Below are 18,520 nucleotides of genomic sequence, written 5' to 3' on the forward strand. Positions count from 1 at the left end.
TTTTAAAATTGTCTAAATATTAAAACATTGCTGCTGCTAATCTTAATATGTATAAATTACGTGTCACGTTGTTTGTCCGCTATGGACTCCTAAACTACTGAACCGATTTCAATCAAATTTGCACACCATGTGCAGTTTGATTTAACTTAAAAGATAGGATTACATCTCAATTTATACCAGCAATATAATTTTATTGCAAATTATTTTAATTATTATTTGAGAGTCACAATTCTAACAGATGGCGCTGTGTTGAAAGTACCAACGTTTCACATAAGCTACAATTTAATGGCATTACCACCAAAAAAGCATGGTGGTTCCCATGATTGGTGTTCTCCTACCGTTTCCCTTGAACAGTTTACTACTAATTCATGTAATAAAAACCTTAGCCACAGCAATTCTCAACTCAAGAAATATAAATTTATCATAGTTACTCGTGAATGACTCTCACTCACTTTAGAATGTCAAAGCAAAGGAATTTCATTCCAATGCATTGTACCAAAGCAAGTGTATACGTCTTATAAAAGAAAAAAAATCACCTGAATCAGAAGCCATAGGCGCTAGAACAGAACCGTCCTTGTACCATCGAGTGACGCTGACGTAGTTCCTGACAGGTCGCGGTGTAATGCAAGTCAAAAGTGCAGCGCCACCAGCCACTCCAGGACTCGCCTGCACTTGTACTTCCCACGGTACGTCCATCACTATAAGAATAAACTGTGGTATTAGTTGCTACAACAGTAAAAAATAATAATCTATGTACAACAATAAATAATTATGATGAACTGAAAATTAAAATATTGCACAATACTGGTTAAAAAGAAATAATAAGTTTATTACAATGATTAAACTACTCTTATAAATTAGAATTGAATCTAATAAATATACATTTTTAATATAACGTAAGAATGGCGTAGACGTATCTCAAAGTGAGGTTGTAACATGCTTGATATTATAGAAATTGCTTGTATTCCTAAATTAGAAATTCCTTGGACGTCTCAATTTCAAATATTATCAGATAACTCATGTAATTTTATATATATGTAATAGTATGTAGTGATAAAAACAAATTTAATCAATAATTATTTTTGAATAATAAGGTATTCCAATTTTCTTAAACCTCATAACAAAACCATTTAAATTAGTTTTATCTCTTAGAATTATAATTCAGGTAATGTGAATTATTTTTAAACTTAATAATTATATTATTAAGAATATTAATAATAAGAAGAGGCCGACCACGCAAGAGATGAGAGGACGAACTGAAACTAACAGCAGGCTACAACTGGAGAAGAGTCGCAAAAGATAGAGATCAGTGGAAAGACTGAGGCCTTTGCCAAGAGGCACACCGAACTCCGAGATATACTGGAGTGAAAATATATTAAAGTTCATATATATAAAATCACAGAGTTTCCGAATTTAAAGGCTATATTATTATTATCTTTATATATATAAATTACGTGTCACGTTGTTTGTCCGCTATGGACTCCTAAACTACTCAACCGATGTCAATCAAATTTGCACACCGTGTGCAATTTGATCTAGCTTAAAAGATAGGATAGCTTACATCTTGATGCATACCCGCAATATTATTTTATTGCAAAATATTTGTTTATTATTTGATAGTCACAATTCTAACAGATGGCGCTGTGTTGAAAGTACCATAACACATAAGCTACAATTTAATGGCGTTACCACCAAAAAAGCATGGTGGTCCCCATGACTGGTGTTACCGTTTCCATTGAATAGTTAACTACTATGTAATATAACAAAAACTTTAGCCACAGAAAAGCTTGGCCGAGTCTGCTAGTTATATTATAAATATATTACTGTTTATCCAAACCAAAATACGAGATACTTAATACAAGTAACTTAATTATAGTAATTGAATAAGTTGGTGTCTGTCAACTAGACGATCCGCGCCTCTAATTACGGAACTTACCCGCCAGACTGAATTACTGCGGTCCTTCATCTAGCCTAACTCCGATGTCCTGTCACCCGATAATTCATTACTATCATGTTTCACAGGCGGTGACACATTTATTGATATAAACGAGAACTTCTCACTGTAGTTTTGTATAGCAATAATCAAACTATGGTTCTGATAGCCAATGTGAGCTATGTGGACTTATTATACACAATTATGATTTAAATCAAACATTGTTCCGTCATAAATACAATATTAATTCGCTTTTGAAACGATAAGGGTTTGGTTGGCATCAGCCATTAAATTTTTTCTTTACTATATACTTTGTAAAGGCTTTTGCTCAAATGAAATGAGGACTGTATTTTTCTTTATCCTATTCTCTCCGTTGGTTCTCCCTCATGAGGACCCTACCAACCAGTGTATTTTTAGCAACCCGAATTTGTGATCGTGAGAATAATTATTTTAATATTGACTGTCTTTAAGTTTCAAGAGTTTTATAGTTTCAATAATAATAATGACTATGGACTTACTATTACTATCGATCATTGAAAATTTGTTAATTTACTGATCTAGCAACATTGGCCAATCAAACAAACCACAAATATTAACGGCTTTGAAATGTTTTAACTTTGACATTGTTAATTTATAAGCTCTGTGACATATGACGACAATAGCAGCTGACAGTAACGCCATTGCTCCGACATTAATAATTTAAGTTAGCTCTAGGAGTAAGAAATTTATAAATATTCCTTTAGTTGCGCTATTAACAAGATTTGATTTGATTTTAGTTTAAAATTTTGTTTATTTATAAATTTGTGTTTTTTTAGAAGAACAAATGATAAGTTCTAGAAGTATCTTTAATTTTGTTTCAATTCAATTTATATTGAATGTAGAAGCCAAACAGTTTGTTTTACACTTTTTGGCTTTTTTTGGTTGTGTGAATTGTTAAGGAAGTTATGGAAACAACTAAAGGTTAAAATTTGATATAGTAATCACTACGAGTTAAATACTTAAGCTTTGAAATAGAACATTAACAAATATAATAATATTAACATCAACTTTAAATGCCTACAAACAATGAACTCGCAACTCATTGTAAACGCTTTCGCGTATCTGGAGTAAGTGTAAGTTTGTTTTCCAACTACTCGAAACGTTATCTCAAAAACAATATTTCGATAGTTGGATATGGATTTAGTTCAATGCTATTGTTAGTTTCAAATTAGCATTCATGTTACAAATGATCAGTACTACAGTTATAGGCAAGGTATCAAAGTAAAACACTTTTAGTCATGTCTAAATTTAAAGTGATCACTGTACGTCCATAGTACAATTTCAAGTTTTTTACTCATTATTCATAAACTTCTACGCTATTTTCAATCCGAAATTATAATAATAATTGTTATTAATTTGTAAGTATAGCTACAAAATTACATACCTAGATGGCGTGGAAGTTCCTCTTACATAATTAGTAAACATTTAAAATTACGTAACACATTACATTATTAGATTATTTAATAACTCTTCATGACATTATTCATCTTAAGAAACTTTTTCTGTTCCTGAAGTATTACGTCACGCAATTTTTGGAGATTATTGACCCCCCGCCATGTAACGCGCCGTAACGTTTTTCTGTACCCAAGTATAGTAAGTGACTCTTTATACCTAAATCGAAAATAATATATTAACAATAACACGTAATTTACGTTTTACAAAAGAATAAAAATTAGTTACGTAATACTTGAACGCTCCCAAAACTATTTTCGGTTTATTAGTTTCTTCGCGATTTCTTCCCTTTCCGTAGAATCGCCTGAAATAGTCGAAACTTTACGTCTTAATTGCACAATGTTTGAAACACAAAGCAACTAAGTTACTTGATTCGGGTGGTTACAATAACGAGCTCTCGTCCCAGAGGACAGTGCGGTGATAATGAAACGTTGCGGTGTGGATATGAATAATAAACACGACGGCTGATTTCCCCCGCCACTCTTCCACTCTACTTTGACAGGATTAGCCCGCGGACCCATGTAAGCCGATCAGACAAATTATACTACGAGGAAAGCTTTTACGTCTGATGTTAAACGCATTACTTTGTATCGATCACTAGTTTTTTAGTTATTTCTTTATTTTGAATTTTCTCTGTAACTGATTCTCTAACGCTGTACACCGGCTGTCATTGCCATTTGGTGATAATAGAGAGATAGCTGAGTGCATCTCCCTATCCAAGGGACAGCTAAACTGTACTTCAGTCTGTGGAATAATTATTTGTTTGTGCGTTTGTATTTGTATAGTAACTTTAAATAGCTATTGAATGTCGCCTTTCAAGTCGTCGTCAAGTAATTTTGTTTTAATACAAAGAATCTAATAAAGATTTCCATATATATGGAACTGTTGTTATACTTTTTATAACTCCACTGGGGTCTTCAAAATATAGTCTAATAACACTAGCATTAACAGTAGCAGCGTTCACTAAGACCAAGATTATTTCAAAATTGCACTAGGTCACAAAGTTTAGTCCTGTTCTGACTTTAATAAAAAACTATGAGACAACACTATTCAAGTGTTGGTTAAATATTTGAGGTTAATTAATATCTATACAGCATGCACGCGGTAAATCGTTACTTCTCCTGAATACTGAGGCTAATGTTAAAATACTTACGTATATTCGATGAATTTAGTGTATTGATTAAAAAATATCTCCAAGTACATTATTGACTATGTGAATCGCTGCCTGTTTTTGGTGTATGATCATGTATATAGAGGCAACTAATTATTGAATGTGTATTTTAGCTACTATTTCCGTTCGGTATTATTGGTATGTTTGAGGTTAATTTTAAAATATAATTGAAGTGAAAGTTCTTTAGGCGCATGAGGGTAACATTTTTACGGATGAAACACAATAATAATAATATCAGCGTCACGAAGATGTGCAGCGTTTTTGTATAAGAAAGGGGAGAGAGCGATTGAGACCGACTGAGAGAGAGTGAGAAGGGCGAATTACCTTATAGAAATTCTGTTTTTGAAATTAAAGTTTCGTAAACAGAATTTATGAAATATTAGTATATTATATTTAATACAAAATAATTTATCGAAATCTCAAATGACGAATCGTAAATTAAAATGGCACGTGTTTTTAGTATCGAAAAAATAAATTAAGAAAATTAAATGTATAATTTGTAATAATTTTCGACACTTTTAATTCTTTAATGCCAATTAAATTCCTAACGTTTCTTCATTTTTCCCTCCCTCTAAGTCTCGAAAATCTAAAGTTTTAGATTTGTATAAATATGAACAAGACTTAAAAATTAGTTTGCCAAAGAAGTTTCACTTCAGGCATGTGTACTTTGTACGCACGCACTTTTTTTATATTATATAATGGTTTACAGTAACTTTATATCGAAAAGATATTAATAATAACAAAGCGTTTCATAAATGATTTTTCTTAATAAAACCTGCCGTATGTTATGATACGTTTTAGACTTGGCCCCTTAAAATTTCAAACAATTAACAACGTACCTTATTTGAAGTTAAAATATAACTCCTTTACACAGACAATTATTTCAGCATAGTCCGCAGCAGCTGTGATTCATGAAAATCTTTAAATTATATTATCAAGAACTTCTCAATTTCTAATTTCGCGCCAAATGATAGCGGCCGCCATCTTGAAATAATCACTTTATTTTGGAGCTCCGATTTCATTTTGTTTGTCGAATAAATCGTTTTGAATTAAAAACGTGTTTTCCGTTTAGGCGAATGGATTTATTGTTTGACACTGAGCGCGGATATTGAGAGAAATGTACAGATTGAAAACAATCTTCTTGTCGGATATTTTATGGCAACTTTTCATCCGAGCGCGGACGTGACTAAATGAACGCTTTTAAAATAAATGTTAAAATCCGTATAACGAATTTCTACTTTTTTACTCATAAATTTTTACAAACACTGTTGGTCTCTAGTATTTACTCAATGGAGGTTTCGTATTCGAATCCAAGCTGTCCACAAATGTATTTTATGGTGCAATTAACTCTTGTTACAGGGATGGAAAATCTCATGGGGAAACCAGCATATCTTACAAAAAATGTACGACGCACTTCAGAGCAAATTGAAACAGTCCCAGAAATAAGTCTACCCCCAATGGTAAATTAAGTACCGTTTTTTTTACATAGCAGTAGGGGCAAACGGACTGGACTCACCTGATGTTTGGCCCTTTAAGAATTGGTACGCCCTTTTGAAGGACCCTGTGTCAAACTGGTTCGGATTTACTTCTGCGAATAGATTATACTAATGGTAGGGGAGCCCACGATGCTAAATGGGGATTTACTCGAGCGTCGTTGTGACCTATTGGGATGCCAAGCTTAGATAATAAGAAGAAAAAAATGTTATATGATATATACCTTTTCATCGGTGGGGGAAGCGGCTATAGATTGTTAAATATGTAAAAAAAAACTGTTGCATGGACATCCTCGAGCGCGTCAGATATTGATAGCATCAATGCCCTACGTATTTTTAATAATGTACGTATGTTAATCTGATCGTTTGCATGATGGGGGTGGTTGTATTTAAGGGTTGAAAATGAAAAAAAAATAAAAATTATCGAGCGCGTCAGATTTTCTAAGGGAGTGTTAAGTGCACCAAAAAAAAGCTCTCATTGACTAATCTGACGATTTCGATGGAACGCAAACCCACGGCCATTTTCATAATTTGCAAAAAAAAATCGCAATTTTGAAATACTCAAGCGCGTCAGATTAAGATATATGTGGTTCATCTTTATGTTCTAAACGTACTGTCTCATAATCTGACGATTATCTAGAGGGATTCGCCTGATCTGACAAAAAAAATTTAGAAAAACGGTTCACCTAAAGGGCCATCCCTGCAACTTCCCGCTAATTCCATTCCTGGGCGCTTAAAATGGATATTTTGAGCTCGCTGAGTTCAAAGAAATAACATTTCTATGCATTTGAGCTCTCCCAGCTCGAAAGTCTGATAGAAGTTTCATAGAACACTATTTTTGGAATTTTCAAACCGCAATAACTTTTGAATTGATCAAGCAATTTTCACGCGGTTGGCGGCATTCGACGAAGTTGTATCATCCTCATAAGTAATTTTGCAATTTTAATTGATCGAACCACAAATTTCGGAGTAATCCCGAAAAAACACTTTTTCGGGTTTCTTTCGTTCACGATATATCTCAAACGAATCAACCGCTTTTGACCAGCTTGGTGGCGATCGACGTGGTTTTTCAAGCTCAAAGGCGGATTAGTTTTTGAAGTTGATCGATAAAGAAACCACTTTAAAAAAAAATATTTCTTATTTTTTTAAGATTTTTCAAAATTTCTCAAAATCTATCGGTCCCAATCGGTTCAAATTCACAGGAAATGTAATTTTGAGGGAAATATTTAGAACGCCATTTAGTAGATTCCGATCGGTTTAAGGAAATGTAGGCATCACGCAGCTGCACGCATTTAACTTTATCGACGATTTTTTGTTATTTCGGCTTGCGCAAATCGTCAGATTATATATTTTTCATTATTCTTGAATTATTTCCTTCAAAATAAAAAAAAAATTAGCTACGCTCGAGAATGTCGAGATGACGTTTTTTTTTTACAACTTTGTTGCCCTCCCCTTTTTTTCCGTCACTCTCAAATTGTCAGATTAGTGGAATATACACTTTTTAGGATGTCATTAACTCACCCTACCTTAATCTGACGCGCTCGGGAATTTCTGATGGTCAATTTTTTTTTACTAATCTGATCCTGTCTCCTTCACGGGCGGCCTTATATATGGGCCTCATATTTTGTGGAGGTACTTAACCGGGTACAAGGTATCGCCCTATATATTAATCTGCCGCGCTTTAGTAAATCCCGAAATCCCCTCTTGGGCTCCCCTACCATAAAATATGCATGCTAAATATATGAGATCAATCAAATGTCACCGTTCTTGCAGGTATGCAAAATGCAAATGAGCACGGCAGGCACTTGACATGAGCGCGCGTCAACTCTCTGCAGTCACTTGTCAATTTTGCCTTTGTGTTAGCGTCATCGGACACAGGCTGCCCTAAGCTACCATACCTATATATTTATTATCTATGGCTGTTATTAAAACTCTTGTAATCTATGGATAATATTGTTCTTATGAAAATTTCGTTTCGTAAATCTAATTTATATACCTGACGTATAAGTAAATCCTGTGTCAGTAGTTGACATATAACAATACTTTTTTATACTGCGAACATATTGCAATCTACGCAGGCTTACAGTTTAGCCATTACATCTTAACTAATCTTGTATAATTAATTTAATTGACAATATACGTGAATGCTATGTAGCGTCTGGATTAAGGTAACTATATGTATGAGATTCTTATAATAACTGAATGATTTCAATACATTTTGAAATCATTCAGTTATTATAAGAATGATTTCGATCGCATTTACTATTTCCGAAGTCATGGTTGTACTCCTAAATAAACGTGTAATTGACATTCTGTTTTTGGCATAAGGGCGCATTGTGTTAAAAGGCTCCGAGTGTCATCGAGATATCATAAGCGCTGGATTAAAAACAAAAGCCTGCATTTATCGCTCTATGAGTAAGTACCCACAAGGTTTTACGTTAAACAATATAATAAAACGTAATTCTCAAGAATTTTGTTTGTCTATATGCTAACGCTAATTAAATCTCTTATAAATGTACAGGTTTTTAGTAGAATATATGCATCTGTAATTCACGGGTCATCTGTAATACATGGGTGTTTAAATATGTTTTTATATGTGTTAGGTCTATCTATGTATAATATGTATGTATATCCGTTGCCTAGTACCCATAACACAAGCTTCACCAACTTAGCATGGGACTAGGTCAATTGGTGTGAATTGTCCAATCATAAAAAAAAACATATACACTATACAGTATGTTATAAATTCTGCAATAGTACTAAGAATGCGTAAAAACGAATAGTTAACGAAAGCGGAACGTAACGACACATGTTTTTATGCTATATATTAAGCTTTACAGCTTAAAAAGCGCTTTATTTGCTTCTTTCAGCGCTTCTCGGCCTTTGGGAGGGTTGTGCAGTACCGGGCGAGTGCTTAAACCGTACATGGAGGGCACGGTCGAATTTATAAGGCAAGCAGTGAGTATGCTACCTAAGAAAGGAGACTGTGAAGGTTTAGAACGTAGCAATACGTTCTAGGCCGAGGATGGAAATTCCAAGTGCGAATTATAAAAAAATCTTATACTTGACGCTGGCTAATGCACAAACCGAGCCATAAAGAAAAAAAAAGCGCTTTGACCTCTATAGTCTTATTTTATTCAAGTTTGAATATTAAGGCAATATCAGCCATAAGACCTAATTGTGTTTATAGTGCTGCTGTTACTAAGGGTATTACGGAATTAAGCATCGTTGTTGACGCTGTAATTACTGCCGTTGTGTGTCGTACTATCAACTAGTCATATAACTCTATGTAACATTTTTCAAAAGCTTTTACCCATATAAGAATGGATTTCATTCTTGTGATACGTCTGTGGGTTACAAAACGATTATGCTTTATCCGGAATCAAACCCATGACGTTCGAGTTACCAAGCTATGCTAAAGTAAAGTTTATACGTACAAAAATTAACGATAAAACGCAACAAAAATTTAAATTTTCTTTTTATTATGTGGTTATATATTTTATTTCAAGTGGAATTATATTTTTTCAAATTTTGAAAACGGGCAGAACTACGATTGTATCAAACAATATAGCAGAATGATTTTTGACCTCATCGAATCTATTCTCATAAACTCATGCAAATCATTCTGACATTGCCTCAAAGTCAAGTTGGATGAAAACCTTCGAGAAATGAAGTATTCAACCCGATCACATCATCTGCAAACCCCTTTTTGATAACCTACAATTGACACGGCAAAACCGCACTTATAGTCATATACATACAGGCCAAAGTATTGTGTACATGACACTTGACCGCTGTTGACGTCTCGGGCGTGAATCGTTAGGTCGGAATGCAAATAGGAATCTTTATGGAGGAGGCTTTGGCTTGCTCTGGGCCGTAAACCTTTGATTGAGCCTTCGATATCGCCTTTGTGACTGGCGCTAATGGAATCGACGTTCGAACTACGCATACACAAGGGATTCGAAACTTTCTAATATTATTTTAGTACTTGGGATAAATTTTCCTTCGGCAATCTTTTTTATTATAGAAATGTTCTCTAAATTTTGTTTAAACTTGAATATGAATGTATGTAACATTTAAGCCTTAAATATAAAACTGGTACTGGTGGTAGTCTGTAAATAAATACAGTTTATGATTGGTCTTACGTATTTGCAGATATAAAAGCACTCTGTTTTATAAAGAGTTCATCATCTTTATTTTTTCGTTACCACACGGGGTTGGAATCCAACACCGTCAATATTATGAAAAAGCTTACCACTGAACCAATTGAGCATTTCACAAAATATTAAGGTGGTGTTTTCAAGTCCTGTACAATCTAAAAGCTGTTTGTATTAAAATTATAACCACTATATTATAGATTTGTTACTCTTCTATAAATTGTAGTTGAAGGTACTGACCTGCCTCTACTCTCATATCGCGAGAGAGCACAGTCCCCGTAGTACCAGATGCTCGACACCGATAAACTCCTGCATGGACGTCGCTTCGGTATTGCGCTGGCGAAAACGCTCCTAGCCATAGTGTACCGTTTGACAATGCTTGCCTGAAACAAATTATAACAAACATGTAGTGAAAAGTTTCTCTGTAACTTAAATATAAGCGTAATATTAATAAAAGTATTTGTTTTAGGTTCCCCGACAGTGCACCAATGGACTTTCTTTCTATGTGCGCATTTAACATTTGCTCGAACGGTGAAGGAAAACATCGTGAGGAAACCGACATGTCTTATTGTCACATTGTCTTGTGACTGGAGGCTGATCACCTACTAGATTTAGATTTAAAAACGATCATGAAACTAGAGGTTGTAGCGCCAGAGATTTTTTTAATTCAATTGGAAACTAAACAGTAAAAAGCCTTCTAAGACTTGTCATCATTGTTATTATATTTGCAATTTTAATAGTCAAGTAGTCGTTTAGGTATACAACATTGGATTTCGCGCTAGCAATTTTACACATAATTAGGAAAATCCATATCGGAGCAAAACGGAGTTCATATGTATGGACTGAGATAGGGAATGAGAAACGAATACTACTATGATGCCATATTACAAAGTTTGACAATGAATTATAATTCCTTAAGCACTACTTGATGTTCTTTGTTTTGCTAAACAAAATAACGCTTAAAAAATCAAATATAAATAAAAACTCTGTATAAAAATTTATTATTTTTCCCTAAAGTAAATGATTCCAAATTTATTCATTTTTCCGCGTAAAGGACACTTCAAAGATATCTGAAATCATATCAAAATGAAAAATGAAGGGACCTCCGATTGAAGTCACGATATCAAAGCTTTTTATAATTAATCAAAGTCACCCGGACATCGCATTCATTCTGAATAACATCTCGTTATAATGATTCAAAATTAATTACAAATATTTTATAAAGGATTGCTATCAGCTTAATATAATTTGTAACATTTCTGAATCGTAAAATGTATAGAGAAGATAGACCGGAAGTTTGAGAGAATTATGTTATTAATTTGGTGAAATCAGGAGCTTTCAAACTAACTGGGTAACTTGGTTTACTTGTGTCTTTCTTCTACTGGAAAACTTCTTTCATGGATATAAACGCGACAGATATGGCAACTGCTAAAGTATACGAAACAATAATAATTTCGCGTTTATACATTTCGGATGGTTAATTTCTTTTTGTGGGCTTTGTTTTTTTTCCTTCTATTTTAGTTACTCATACTTTTATTACAAATATATTATCTGTGAACGAAGGACGCTTTTAGTTATAGATAAATAACTTAATAAATAAAGATAAATAAATAAAAAAATATTATATTTTGCTTATCTCGTCCACATTTTATACCACAAAAAACATTCAAAACATCAAGTTATTTAATAAATGTGTTGAATTCCATATTACCGGCTACTCTTTCGATATTCGGAAAAAAATCTACTGTATGCGTTGCTAGCAATTTTTAAGAAAAAATAAAGCATAAATGCGTAATTAAAGGCAAGCGCTCACACGTTAATTAAGCCGGGGTAAATATAAGGTGGTGTCGGCGCTAATTGCAACTTGTCTTGTGTGAGCCATGTCTCTTCAAGTGCCTGTTAAAAGTCGGTGTGTTTGACAACACTTTTTGTATCAACTCGTGTTGTTTTTATTTAACTTTGTACAAAAAGCTCTTTATTAAACACAAAATAACAAGAATCAAAAACAAAGCGCACTTACTTGCTATTGAATAGATGGTTTCAGAAGTGAAAAAATATTCAAATATAGAACATAATGTTATAATAAATGCACTAATAACATATTACAACACAATCAGGTAAAATCCAAATCAGGTAAATTACAAACTACCTTGACTAAAAGCGCAACTTTTCCAGCGCATTTATATTAGTTTTAGTTCTTGGTGTCTTAATATCACGAAATTTGTACGAAAATACATGAAAATCTTTTGCGATATTTATACAAAATATATAATGTTATTATTCTTACTTTCGCTATTTTAAGATGCCCAAAAAGTTTTCTTGAATCATATAGAATACAGGAATCTATTCAATATATTAAAAAAGTTACCGTAAGGTCGTTTCCCTTACGTAACGAAACTTTCAAAGTCACATACTTAGAATTTCTAGGAAAGCTCAAATTGAATTAGGGAATGCTACAAAGGCCGCACCTGTTGGCAGAGTTGGAAACAATTTCGCCGAATCGAGTCACGGTCATAAAAAGATGTAAGCGGACCCTTGTCCTGCCGCAATTTCCTCTAGCCTCTGGGGACACGGGAAATAGTCTAAACCGCCTTTACGCACCTCTTAAACGAAACAGGAATTTTTACCGCGAGCTTAGGGTTAATGGAGAAAGATAATGAGGTTACCGGAGTTTGAAGATTTTCTATTTACAAAACGGAAAGGTATAAAGGCTAATTTTTGTAAATATTAATGTGGGCTTTTTACGAAATGGTGTGGTCACTTGAAGTTTCATCCTTATTTTACCAAAAATGTTATTGATTATTGATAACTTAGGAAAAGTTTTATTGTTCTTTATCCCATCGAAATAATTATGTATGAAACTTATTTTAATTTGTATTAATAACAAAAAATCAAAAACATATTTATTTAACAGAAGGCTGACACACCCACTAGTTAACACCGATACAGATTAAAACATTTTTTTTTTAATCCATCTGCAATCAGCCTCATGGCTTTTATCAGATTATATAATAAATAATGGCAATTAGGGAACGCAAATCCAATAATTAAATTTAAACAATGTAAAAATTATCTTCTGAATGGCTACCTAAAGTTATATAAATAAAGAAAGTTATATACTGGTGCTCATGTAGCTGAACAAAATATTTACGCGATCAGCGAACAAGATGAAGATAGTCCACGGTTTCTTAAACTGTTTGCTCAGTTTTACAAACAAAAATGCGACAGGCGTGACCCGCTACTGTCATTTGAAGTCAAAGTATCACCTATTCATGTAGGAATTGTGTATGTCAACGAAAAATAATTGACACTAAAGTAAAGATATGGAATTATTACTGCCATGCCTTCAAGGACAGACATGTTACAATCAAGTCAACATTAGAATGACTACCAAAAATATGCTGTGATGTTTTAGGAAGTAGGAGATTACGAGGAAATCTCATTGAAACCTATAAAATCCTCACTGGCCACTATAATGTTCCAGGAATTGAGAAGCTCTTTATTTTAAGTGAAAATACACATTTGAGGGGTAGTTCTTTAAAACTTAAGACCACTCAACACAACACAAATTCCCTAAAGAACTTTCTCCCAAACCGTGTAGTGGCCGACTGGAATAGACTTCCGGAAAGTGTGATCAGTGCACCTTCTGTGAACACCTTTAAAAATAGACTGGATAAGTTTCTCCAAATCCCATAATACACGCGCATCAGCTTATTAAAAGCTGCCAGTGTGTTAAGTAAATAATAATAATAATAATAATGTGTAAATGGTGCACTAAAACCTACTTTACTTGGGGATATACATTCCGCGGCGCGAGGGTTATGTGGGACTCGCTTTTGTTGCATACCCACTAAAACACCAACATCGCTTTTCGTCCGCCTGTCCTGTCTAGAAGGGGTGCGATAACAGTGGAGCCTTGTCCGCGCTCCACCACGTGATCCGTTCATCGTTGGTTCTTCGTGGTTATGAAGGATTTGTAATAAACTTCTATACAGCAAAGTTCGTGATACAGCTTGATAAATCCGCCTTCGTATATTGAACTGGGGGAGCTCGAGTGATTTGACAGATTCATCAGCATCTCTTCGTAACCTTGGTAACTAACACGGTACTAGATTTAATCCACGTTTTATAATAAGGCCGCCTACGTTGTATGTGTGTGCCTGTGTATTTAATATAATGTATCGCTGGTGATATAATAAATGCCAAATTATATAAAGTATAAAAAAGATACGGGGTAATGAAAAATTAATACCTATATAAAATCGATAAAAATATATTATTTACTATTCGATTATACCTACCGATTTTAGTTAATTTTGTAGAACTTTCCGTGTACTTTTATGTACCTACTCAACTAGCCAAACTCAACAAGCAATTAACTACAACTTAGTAGGATCAAGTTTCCTAACTTCTCTGAGTATATCAGTGGTGTGTATCTTAGTTTATGTCATCACATCTACAAATTTAAATTCATAAATTAAAAGGAAGTGATTTTCATATTTAAACTTTACGTTCATCTAAAAATTAGTTAAACGCACAGCGCTCTTAATTGGTTTATCATCCGAAAAAAGTCCAACATCTAATGAAATTGTATATTATATTACTTTGTTTACATGCAGATACTTTTGAAGTATTTTTCTTCAAATAAATATATTATGTATAATGTTTTGTATTCAAGTAAAGACGTTTAAACGTCTTTTTTATAGAATCTAGGCAACCATATAAACCTAGAATTTATTTTACCGATAAACACTTAATTTTGAGTATTAAAACCCAGCGGCGCTACAACCTTTTCGATCAATTGATTCTTTTTAATAGGTAAGATACCTTTAGTGCCTAACACATGCTGTTGAATTTTTGGGTCTAAGGCTAGCCTGCTTCCACACGATGTTTTCGGGACACAGTCAGGAATCGAACCTACAATCTCAGGGTCGAGGGTCGCACGCTGAAGCCAACACTGCTGTTTCTTTGACAGTTACACTATCATATAGTTGTTAAAGTTTATTAAAGTTGTAATGAAAAAAGTGGCTCAGGAATAATAACACCACTCATCGGTTAAGGCGGTTGAAAAGTTTTACTCTGTAATGAACTAATTGTTTTTCATTGAATACAGAAGCTTTAGTGCTAATGGAGTAAGTTTAAAGCTATCGGCCGTTGGGCCTAAACCCTTGTAAACAGAACTTTTGGGTTTATAGACGCGATGTTGGTAATTCATTCATAATTCTATAAAGCAAAGTTACTTAAACACCCATATATATTTGTGCATATAACATTTGTACACTGAGAAAATCGTTATGTAACCACGACATTTTTGACTTACAGCCTTGCGATTCTGTAACTCACTTTTCGAACTCGCACAGCGGTTTTCGTAGCGGCGGTCGCGCTCAAATCAGTCGTGAAGCAGTCATTTTACGATTTGGAATTCTGGTAAACAATAAACTATAAGCTCCCTCCTTATATTTGAGCGCGACCGCCACTGCGAAAACCGCTGTGCGAGTTCGAAAAGTGAGTTACAAAATCGCAAGACAGGAGACATATTTAGCAAAGTCATAGTGAGTCTCGACTCTAAACTTTACCTTGGCATTTCGGAATTTTTCCTTTAGTGCGAAAAAGTCTAAATACCAGTTAAGAAAATGTTTTTGCTCTTCCATGGGCTTTTAAAATTCCATATTAAGAAATCATTTGGTATTAACAGGTTCATACAGTCGTATCTAACAGTTTAAGATTGTAAAACAATTATCAAACTTATGATTTTTTAATATACGTTATTAATTTAGATTTAAAGTATTATAATATTATTGTAATTAATGTCAAAGGTGTACGGAGGACGGAGAAATGATGACCAATTTGTGTTCCACCGTCAATAAATAAATAAAATAATAAATCATGTCTAATTTAATGGTTATTTTTAACATATTGTTTATCAATATATCATTTACATAAAAAAGCTATCACCCTCTTTTTTTTTATTTTAAAGTGATTTACGAACTTATAACTTTGCCCTTATATTCATATGAAAGGTTACTTGGGTTATATAGGAAAATTGCCTGAAAGAAATCCCATTTAGCGTTCGTTATGAGAGGTAGGAACGAATGTCCATCGTACCGTAAAGCCGGGTGTCCATTAGGGGCAGGGCACCAGCGTTATTACAGTAACGAAGACAAACTGCGTCTGTCATGACGTCACTATGAGCTACGAGTATCCAGGCCCCGAATAGAGGATGACGCGGAAATTTCGAACAACCAAAGGTTGTATTCCTCTAATAATAAATTAATTGTTTTTAATATATCTTCCTTTAAATCTCTACTGTACAAACATTACCTGTCCACATCGTATCCCTAACCGATGTGAGACTGAACTTTTTCCTTTTCATAATGTTCCTTCTTAGTTTAGTTTTTTTTGTTCCTATTTTAGTTTTGTTTAAATAACTTTATGTATTTTTGCACTTCTTGCTTGCCTTATCAAATTTTAATTTATTTTATTTTTTTCACAGTGGTTGCCTGGAAGAGATCGCGTTTCATTTAATTATATTGTCAATTGTATTATGTTTCTGCCACGAAGAATTAATAAATAAAACAATTGACATTTGCATGCCGATTTGTCATAGCTGATTGTGTAGTGCTCTCTAATTGATGCATATTATGTTATCCATTGCTAGCTAATAAATAATTTGAATTTTTATACGTTAACTATCAGTTAGACTATATATACGTCGCGCGTTCGAACTTCAAAAATCGATTTATCAGTCTATGTCGGCAATTAAGACTAACTCATACCGGCATCCGACAACTTACATTTTTGACCCGAAAATTGACGACCTTTGTCTGAGTAAATAGCATACAAAAATCAGCCGATACCATCTTGCTAGGATGAATAAATCTAAATATATGGCATGTAGAAAAAAAATCTTAGTAGCGAAAATCGCCCAATTCTTTTCGCGTGTTGCACATACAGTGGGTATGTTGTAGTTTATCAATCATTTATCTTCACGGCGTTGTGATGTCCCTTAGTTTACGAGGAAATGCATATTATAGAATAGAATATAATGAATATTTAAAAGAAATATCGGAAAAATATTCTATACGCAAAACGTGCAATAATAATTATCTATTACACAGGTACTAGAGAATTATTATATTTACTAGCCGTGTAGGAAATGGTGTATAAAGTTATATGTTGTTCACATAGTATGGGGACGGCTGTAGCTGTTTCGTCTTTTGTTTTCATCCACGTTCCCGTAGTTATACTATAAGGTCACATGAACAAACGTAAGCTAGTATCATACTTATACAATTTGCGCTAGAGGGCACGGTTCACAACTGTCACGTCTGGCGTAATATTTTGCTTACTGACTATTTAACATACATTCGGTCACGTGAATATTCCTATACAAAGTCGACTGTCATTTGTCTTCAAATCATGCGTGTTGTAAAAAAGTTTTGCTTATGGCATAAAGTTTTAAAATTAACGTAACGTGAGAAGTGTCACTTCTCCTAACATTCATTTTATAAGGCTTTATAAGGTAATATCAAAAAGGTTAGTCGATATCACAAGAGACCAAAGAGCTCGGACAAAGAATTAGTCTATCTATTCAAAGGGGGAACGCTGCCAGTATTCGGAACCTTGCCTAAAGGAACTCCTTTTAATATTATATTTTAAGGTTTGTTATTGTTTTTATTGCTCTTCTTTTTTGTGCATTTGTGTCTTGGAAATATATGGTATGATTCCTTTTATGTTTTAAAATTTTAATATAAAAATACTTTTAAGAATTTTGGAGTATAATTACTTGTAATTTATTATATATTAGTATAACAGACATAGGGAAGATCCCTAAATCTGGAGTGCGAAGTTGGGAATTATAATTATTATCATTGTTCCACAGTGAGGACGCTTCGGACTTGAACGCCAACGGATTAGAGGATTTTGATTTAAATGCTAATCGCCCGACCTCTGTTACATTATAATATATATTTTTGCTTTAAAAGCTTTCAGTTTTTACAAAGTTTATATTTTTATTGTACATTTGTTAAATCCACACGAAATTGGTGTCTTAAATTTTGATTTCAAAAAATAACTTGAAAGATAATTTGTTGTTTATATTTATAAATATATGTAATATAATAAATACCTTCAAGTTTAATTGGATAGCAATAGTCCAGTATATACGCAGGTCTTGAGATCCATTTCCGGTGAAATAAATTTCAATTACGATTCCTTTAAAGGGGTAGAAAAATATAATGTTATATTTCCCCCTCTTATTTACAAGCAAGATAAA

The 18,520-nt window shown here is 33.5% G+C and overlaps 1 protein-coding gene across 1 annotated transcript in view; it reads right to left on the reverse strand.

The window, feature by feature from the left end:
• The window catches only part of LOC125059756 (Down syndrome cell adhesion molecule-like protein Dscam2), a 129,564-nt gene that overhangs the window by 51,521 nt on the left and 59,523 nt on the right, over positions 1-18,520 (reverse strand). The window contains exons 4-5 of the mRNA XM_047664305.1: positions 10,486-10,628; positions 537-698 (exon numbers count right to left, since the gene is read on the reverse strand). Coding sequence (XP_047520261.1) covers positions 537-698; positions 10,486-10,628 — 305 coding nt within the window. The remainder of the gene's footprint in view (positions 1-536; positions 699-10,485; positions 10,629-18,520) is intronic.

Source organism: Pieris napi, chromosome 20 (genome assembly GCF_905475465.1).
Source record: "Pieris napi chromosome 20, ilPieNapi1.2, whole genome shotgun sequence".
Taxonomy (NCBI): domain Eukaryota; kingdom Metazoa; phylum Arthropoda; class Insecta; order Lepidoptera; family Pieridae; genus Pieris; species Pieris napi.